This window comes from Apteryx rowi, unplaced genomic scaffold (genome assembly GCF_003343035.1).
Source record: "Apteryx rowi isolate R43461 unplaced genomic scaffold, aptRow1 scaffold_86, whole genome shotgun sequence".
Taxonomy (NCBI): Eukaryota; Metazoa; Chordata; class Aves; order Apterygiformes; family Apterygidae; genus Apteryx; species Apteryx rowi.
Genome location: NW_020451160.1, coordinates 509,146 through 517,767, shown reverse-complemented (window position 1 = coordinate 517,767; position 8,622 = coordinate 509,146). Strand labels below are relative to the sequence as shown.

The window sequence follows — 8,622 nt, the reverse complement described above, 5'->3', positions numbered from 1 at the left end:
TTTTTTTTTTTTTTTTTTTTTTGTAAACCTGTATTTCAGTAGCAGGAGTTACTGAGTAGTTTTCTGCTGTCACCGCAAGTTTTGTCAAAAAACGAAGCAGCTTTTGGCCTTCTGCCCCCACAGCAAAATTTGAAAACACCTTTTCAAGACAAGTTGAAGCCTGCTCTTTGCCTAATGGACTGGCGTGTCATGTACCTAATTAAACAATGCACTCAAAACCAAACTCCACTTTCATTCACCTGACTGAGAAGATAACTAGATGGGAATCATAACACTCTTACTGATTCTGCAAGGGAAAACCGCCCAGAAACAAATCCCAACCTTACCAATTGAAGGAGGGGTTAATCTGGAAAGAACGAAGTATGTCAGCACTGTGTTATATGACTTCCATACCATATAACATCATAAGATGAACATTTGCTGCAACTAACTTGCAACTGCCCAGACCAGTGAAGAACTGTAGAAAACTAGAGCTCTGTGTTCTCTTCCTCTAGGAGCTACAATGTCTGTAAAAAGCTGCTGAGCACTACCCTTCAAAGCCTCTCCCCTTTTCATTAAGGAATGTTATTTTTACTCCCTCATAAAGCCTTAGGTATCTTGACCCAAGATGAAGGTGATTTTTTTTTTTGAGATTTGCTGCAAGTATTTTTAAGGTGGGACTAACTACTGAGAATAACCAGAGACAAGTCTGGCAACATTCTCAACCTCACCCAGAGGAGCACAGCAATTTCACTGTATGCACAAAAATGAAAACAGACATAGCTAGATCATCGGTCAAGCACAAACAGAGAAAAGGCTGGGCCACGCAATGAAACAAAGGCTTTCCTTTCTAAGTAAGAACTCCTAAGGTTAAACTGATTTTATGCGTGTAAATACATGCATTTTCCGATTTCGCTGATACCAGATCATACAATTAAGATACAAGTGCTACAGCTGGTGATAAAGTGTGGTGACAGAATAGTTCAGGTTTGCTCTTAAAGCGATCAAGGAAACTGAAATCAGAACTTACCCACAAACCTACTTCTGAAAGTGAAGGAGCGATCATTTCAAACTTTTTCTTTGTTCTAAAAGGCTGTATATCATCTCTGAAAGTTATTACAACTCAGTTTTGCTACAGTCCTAGTTACTACAGATGGTCACAGAATCCTTGAGGGAATATCAGATATGAGCATGCTTTTGTCACTGTCCTTTAACCTTCTCACTTTTACCTGGTTAAAGTCAATGTGGCCCTTCAAGTCACAATTCTAAGTCTTCAAGAGGGTTCACATAAGTAATTTTAAACGTGGATTCATATTTCATACTGCTGCTGGGCTGCTCAGCTCTCACCATTACTAGTTGCGATCTGGTGCCACATAACTCCTCTGTTTAATCAGAGCTTCCAAGGAACACAAAGCAAGATGGAAACAAATTCAGACTGCTGTTCTGCCACTGCTTTGTGGAACGAGGAGGGCAACTAAAGGGAAAAGCCCCAAGTGTTAGCCTCACAGGAAGGAAATTAAATGAGGGAACACTGAACTCTAAGCTGCACTTCCACCTGCTGGCCATACTAACGTACTACCTACCTAATTTTTTCTTAAAGAAATAAATTCATTAGAAAAAAAAAAATTCGGCAACATAATACTTCTGATAAGACTGATACCACTAATGTTTCCTACCAGCCATATCCCATTTAACCTACTTATGCTACCTTAACACTATCTGCTGCTCTTGCCCACTTAACACTAAAACCCTATAATGGTATAAGGTATCATTTAAATTGGTATTTATCCTCATTTTTTCCTGGTGATAAACAGTTTTTGATGCTGCAAAGGGCCCATCTTTAGTGGCAGCAATTGTTACTAAAGACCTTTAACTGCCTTTTTAAAGGGCAAAGGCTCTGTAGGCAGCCACTGGGAAGGAGAAGACACTATCTGGACACTATTTTCAAGGGAAAAGTACCATATGAAAATCCTGGCTGCAGTGCAATATCATGACACGTATTGTGTGTGCCTACTGTAAGCATTTCAGAACTGTCCGTTACATTTGAGATGAATTTAGCTCCTGACATTTAGCAATCCTCTTTCTGCTTTTGAAGATTTGCATAAGTCAATAAGAGAATGCTACATAGCTCACAGCAGCTGCTTCATCTGGCAAAATTGCTTTCCATTGCTGAAAAAAATTTAAGCAATATAGATTTTCTTTTGGTTGCTCTGAAGTTGGAGTGTTTGAGTGAGATACTTAAGGAAACAAAAACAGTAATTCAAAAGCAATTAGTCTTAAAATTGTTAATCATTTTGAAGTGAAGATTACAAACAATAACAACTATCACCCTGCCACTGAAACACAACACTTTTGGGTAGAACGGGGTGTTCAGAAGAGCAATAATACCCAGTGGCTTAGTAGAACAGGTCTCCTAAACACACGCTTGTTGGTAAATTGTGGGAGCTATTCCCAACTGCCACTCAAGCTTTGGGTTACAGCCAACATTCCCACTTCTCCTTTTCGCCTTCTGATGCCAAGCTTGAGAAAAGATTATTTAAAACCATTTGGTCCAGCATTTTCTTACACACTGAAGAAAACAGGACTGTTGGAACACTGGCACTGGAGATGGTTTCCAGGTTACCTGAACAATGGCTGCTTCGTTGTCAGCCAGCCCCAGCAAGAAGATCCTCACTTTGTCTATCTTCACGGGGACTGTTCTTCCTCTCCACTCCACCTCACTCATGGTAGCCGCCTGCTTTGCTCGAGTTTGGGTAATCAGTGCCTGCAGACAATGGACTGAAATTATGAGCCTGAAATTAAAAGATTCCAAAATTGGACCTTGTAAACTCACACTAGATATGATTTTTTTTTTTTTTTTTTTGGAAATCAAAGGGCTTTTTATGGAAGTGTGGTTTTCCATAGAGCTGGGACTCACTTGCTCTTTTCTGATAGGTATTGGTCTCCTGAATGGCATGTTGCAGCAGTATTTATGCTCGACAAAATAATATTTGCATGCTTCAAATTGAAACATTCAGCGTTACCTCCAGTTTTTCTGCAAGAAGACCTTCAGTGCCACCAGACCTCAGTCTCATCTGCATCAACTCACTGATAGCAGACTGGTCACCTGAAAAAATTAACAAATTGAAATCCCATTTCCACCCAAGTTCACAAATCACTTTGATACATAAAAACTAATCAATAGATTTTATACTAGAGATCTGGGGGCAAGTGGGATGAAACTGCAATTCCATTCTGACTTTATAAGCAAAGTAACCACAAACAGACATTTAGTCATTTTACACAAAACCACATGCAGCGTTGCACAATTAGCCTAATTTCTCCACTGCTAAACTGACACAGAACGTGTCGTATTTGCCCAAAGTATCACTAAGGACTCACTCCAACATCACTTCAAACCAGTATTTAACCATCAAGTTGGTATTTTTTTTTCCTATGAGCAAACCTTGCTGTTTGTTGGAGATCAGGTACCCCACTTTCCTTACCAATATTGTAGGCACAGTAGCGAATGTTGGGAGAGATCTCTTCCACACGCTGGTTATACAGCACAGCTTGTTCTTCCGTGAAAGCATTGGCCAGTTTTTCATATATGGTCCTACAGCAAAGGATACAGATTAACACTGCAGTATGTGTGGTTTTGTAAGATGCCAACTTAAAGGAAGAGGTTGTGTCTGTACTTTGGAGGATGCTATTCAGTAATACTGCCCATTTGGCACAATTAACTAAACAACTTCCAGAGTTATTATACATACAGTACATAAAACTCACTAGACTGATCTAATACTGTTTACTAAATGAAGTTGGTGAAGTGAGGGTACTCACTTGCACTTGTTGAAAGCCTCCATCGCTGCCTTCCACTCCTGGTGTTCAAAACGAAGCATTCCTGTGAGGTAAGCCATGTATGCCTGCAGACGGTGCGAGGGCAAACAAGTTAATCTCTGCAAGACTGACTGCCTAGTTTGTACAACCTTTAGCATGAAAGCTGCTGTGACATCTAGGGTATGTGGATTAAACTCGACCTTTCCGTTTGGACTGCCCACTTAAAACAACCGATTTGGCTTACAAGTTATTAGCTGACTACTTTAAGTGACGTTTCTACATTTCCAAGGAGATGGAATCCTCAGTATGGTCCACTGATAGCAAAAAAACTTTTTTTTTCAGCAAGAAGTTACAAAATGGAAGTTTTAATCTTCCATTAACACTGTAGTCCCTGTTCACAGAGGCTGGTGTCACAATACAACTGCTTTCTGTCACAAGGCTTGTGTTCTAGGTGGCTACTTTAGGACATTAAATAAATAGATTTAAACAGCTGTTCTTAACAGATAAGCATAGTTTCTTAGGCTGCGTTGCATTATCTTACTCTCTCTCAGTTCTTTTCACTTTTATAAAACCTATTGCTTTTTAAAGCAAGGATGATCACCTGATATGCTTAAACAAATTCTAGCTGCCAGGTCTTAATCTTGGCTAGGGCCACTGGTTATTTCTGCAATTCCAGCAGCGCCAGCAATGAATCCAATCTATTTAAAGGAAGATATTACCCTATTCAAGAATCAGCCAATTTAATTACCTATTGCTAGATGAGAATAATCTGTTCACCTAAAATCCAAAGGTTTCTCATGCAGCTTTTGCTGTAAAACAAGCTCAAAGTATCAGAGATTACCTGAGCTTCCAGCTTTGTTTTGGCATCCACTCGATTACTTTCACACAGTCGCTCCAGCTCCTCAGCATGTTTCACAGCTTTGCGCAGGCGAGACAGCAAGTGAAACCGTTTGCGAGGTTCTGTGTTTGCTTCCTGTTTAAGCTGCATGGCATAACTCCAGGCTCTCTCTGCATCCATCAGAATCAACAGCAAATACCTACAGGGCAGAGGAAGATTACTGATAATATGATGATGTTCTCAAAAAATCTGCTCCCACGTCACCTTTAGTCCCTTACCACGTGATCTGAAAAGTTTGGTAACAAAACTTTGGCTTAGTTAATAAGAGGTAGATGCTTTTATCTCTCAATGTTAACAAGCACGTAAAGCTGTATTACCCCTAACTCTTTTCTACTATATTTCGCATCACTGAAGTGTAACTACTCAAATGACGAAGAGAATTTGATATCATTCTGTAACATCACAAACCTTTTGAAGACACAGATTTATGGTTCTAGGTTGGTTTCCAAACTAGTTAGTATGGGTAAACAACTCTGTTTTTCCCACAGTTAACGTCATAATGCATCTGGCTTCTTAACAATACAGGTGAAGACAGCATCACGTTTTCTTCCCCCGCAATGAACGACGATGAAACAGCAGACACATCAAGTGTTTCTAAAACCTGGGAAATAAGCCTGAGACCCTGGCTACTCTCTGTGTATTCTATCAGACAAGCATCCTGCCAAATGTTGAAGAACCAAGTAAAACTTGCAACCCAGTATTTTTGTTCAACAAAGAGATTACGTCTCCAATCACATTCTTGCTGGCTACAGCACCTCGGCTATCAGCATTCAGATGGCTACCTTGCAGCGGGTCTGACTAAGCATTTCCTTTTTAATATCTAATCAATCTTTGCGGATTATGAGAAGAACCATTTTAATAGCTATGATAAGTGAAAGAAGCAACTGGCTGCTGCTCCCTCTTCTCCCACTCATTCACAAGATGAAGCAGGACCTGAGCAGTCTCTCTTCTCCTAGTACTGCAGCCTGAACTTTGATCTTTTATTAATACCAACAACACACATCTCTGGAGAGAAACATTTATGAGTATATTGTACACAACAGTATTCCCCTGATGCCCACATGAAAATAAATTACAGAAATGAAAGAAACGATTCATGAATCTATTAAATGCTTGATTCTATTTAGTGACAGTACCTGTTGTCTGAAAGAATCTCTTCTGTTACTTTCTTCCCAGTGAACTTGTGCCTGTTTCCCATCTTGAAGTTGAGAGTTTTTCGGAGTCGCCTTAGCCTACGGGAGCAATAACCCCTAAGGAAAAGAAAAAGGACAGTCAGTTTGGCCAAAGAACAATTTTATTTCTGTTTACTGCTCTCTGCAACCAGAGAAAGAGAAGCACTAGAGGCTGTGACACACAACATTTAACAACTAAGAACTCCATATATGAGATATGAGAAACAACTTGTAAACCAGTGGTTACAAGACAGAAAAAAAGTAAAAGAAAAATAAGAAAACCGGTAATAGTTATTGATCTTGAAAAAAATAGAATGATGTTCTCCTTATTGCCTAATTGCTTTATGTATGTTTACTAAAAAAGTAATTCTGGAAGAAAATAGTGATTACCAATAAGGTGTTAACCAACAAGCTCTTACAGGACAACAGAGAAACAAGAGCTAGTTTTTTATCTTCCTAAATGGAACAGTCACAGCACATTTTGTTCAGTAAGGAAAAAGAAAAAAGTGTGCATCACTTCATAAGAAGCAATTTGTCACGGCATATTTATGGCAGATAATTTTTGTTGACTGCTACAGTGGGTTTACATTTCAAATGAGTTTGTGGTAACACGCCAAGTCACACTAGCTGCGTGATAGACAGTATCTCCCAGACATCCACACGGCTTACTAACCTGTACCTCTGGAAGTCTCCATGTCGTAAACCGTGCTGCTGTTGAGATTCCTTCACAATCTGAAGGACTGCAATTTGAGTTAAGGAAGTTCGACAGTACAGTCTGTTTTCAGTTCATCATTCTACCCCAAAATAACGAAAAGAACTCTGTAGGTTTTGTTAAGCAAGTGCACTTTGAACAGAGCTTGGTAAGGGAACCCCAAAAGCTCATAAAAACCCAGAGCTGAGACAACTGATGGGTTTAAAAGAACTCGTTTCTGCACTTCCTGTTACAGAGCTTTAAGATTATCATCAAGGCCAAGACTAAAGAAGTGCCACAAGCATCTCCTCTTACAGACAACCACAAGAGTCTTGTTGTCAGTAGAGCTCCTTTCTGGATAACGAGCAAAATAGCTATACCGGCAGAAGCATCTAGGCCAGTAAAACGGACTGCCCTAGCTACGTTACTCGCCCCCCCAACAGGCCATCCCCTGGCTTGTGACACAATTACACCGGCAAAACTGAAGTACACGGAGAAGCCTTTCTTCCCTGAACGTCCCATTTCTCAGCACGGTGCAGGTGCTGTACTAAACCGAGCAGAACCAGCGCTGTCTTCCCAACGCAGCTTTCTGAACGCTGAGAACCTCATAAAAAGAGCTGTTGTGAAGTATTCACGGGAGCTTATTTTCTACGGAAATTTTTAACCCAGTTCAAGTTTTACTGCCTATTACTGTAATAAGTACTCCCTGACAGAATGCATTGGCCTGTGCTTTGCTATATCATCTTGCGCTTCATGATTTCTATCAAGTCTACTCATTCATTAGCATATGTGATGATTGCTATGCATCTTGTGCTTATTTTATTCACTTAGTTGCTCTACCAAATAAAAACATGCTCGATTCTAGTAAACTTGGCAGACGTTACTCATTCAGTTTACAGGCCAGAGTTTTTATTCTGGGAAAGATGATCTCCATCATAAGCAAGAAGTCTCTGAGCAGTAATTATTTACATCCAAGATTTTCCCTTTTAAGTAATACCAATAAGCCTTTAAAAATACCAAGCTGTATAATGACCCCATGAAATGAAATACTATTATTATAGCTACAGAAAAAGAAGACGCCAGACTTCTCAAGTTTAAAATGGGAGATCTTTATCTAAGTGTGGGTTGGGTTTTTTTTGAGGGGGGGGGAAGTGAAAAAATCTCCATTGTTTAAGTTGCAAAACCTGTATTGATAGTTACTACATTAAATTAGTTTGCATTTGTGGAACAAACAAGTCAGACTGTAATGCCTGAACACAGCTCAGGGTAGCCACTCTTAGTCCTCACTATCTACGTGAAATTTTTTTCAGGCTCTCTTTTAGCCTGCACAGTTACTCGCTAAATTCACACCATCTATTCTATTTACAGTTTTGCTGACTTGGGTATTCCTAACTTTACCAGAGCAATTGCCACGTCTGTCTTTTACTCTACAGTTACTATCTTCACAGCACTTGCCATATGCTAAACTGAAAACTGCATCCTTATTTCACTTGGGTTTTCTTCTTACCACAAGAAGAAACTCAGCTCTACCACAGCTGTGCAGCTGGAGTAGTTTCACATGAAAGTTTCACACAAGAAAAAGACAACAGCTTTACACGCCACCTCAGATTTTAGACATGCTAAATCTGGAGGTGCCAGTCTGCCATCTCAGCATACCTGTTAGATCTACTTTATCCACTATCACATTTCCAGCGTTAATATTAACAAAAGAAAACTCCTGACACTCTACATCTAAAGCACGCGGCCTGGCACGGAGCTCTGCTTGAAAGGCTGACGATGTCTGTCACGCGGTTTGGAAGGAGACGCTGAAAAGGTGAAGAATAAACCCGCAATTCAGCGATGTGAGGCTGACACCCCCATTTCATCCCACTCGAGCCAGGGACGGCGAGGGCGCCTCCGCGCTGGCCCGAGCAGCCGCAGCGCGACGGCTCCTGCCCCTCCGTCGCCCCGACGCGGCTCTCGCACGCCGGCTCTCGCCGCGCCGGGACGAAGCCCAAGCGGGTGAAGGAGGCCTGGGCGGCGGAGCCCGCGCCCGCCCGGCCGGGGGGAGCCGCCAGCTCCCG

The 8,622-nt window shown here is 40.9% G+C and overlaps 1 protein-coding gene across 1 annotated transcript in view; it reads right to left on the bottom strand.

Moving 5' to 3' along the window:
* Window positions 1-8,540, bottom strand: part of SRP68 (signal recognition particle 68) — a 15,012-nt gene extending 6,472 nt beyond the window's left edge. Inside the window, exons 1-7 of the mRNA XM_026090375.1 lie at window positions 6,542-8,540; window positions 5,833-5,946; window positions 4,640-4,835; window positions 3,802-3,884; window positions 3,465-3,574; window positions 3,003-3,085; window positions 2,603-2,743 (exon numbers count right to left, since the gene is read on the bottom strand). Coding sequence (XP_025946160.1) covers window positions 2,603-2,743; window positions 3,003-3,085; window positions 3,465-3,574; window positions 3,802-3,884; window positions 4,640-4,835; window positions 5,833-5,894 — 675 coding nt within the window. The 5' untranslated portion in view covers window positions 5,895-5,946; window positions 6,542-8,540. The remainder of the gene's footprint in view (window positions 1-2,602; window positions 2,744-3,002; window positions 3,086-3,464; window positions 3,575-3,801; window positions 3,885-4,639; window positions 4,836-5,832; window positions 5,947-6,541) is intronic.
* Between the last annotated feature and the right edge of the window lie 82 nt (window positions 8,541-8,622).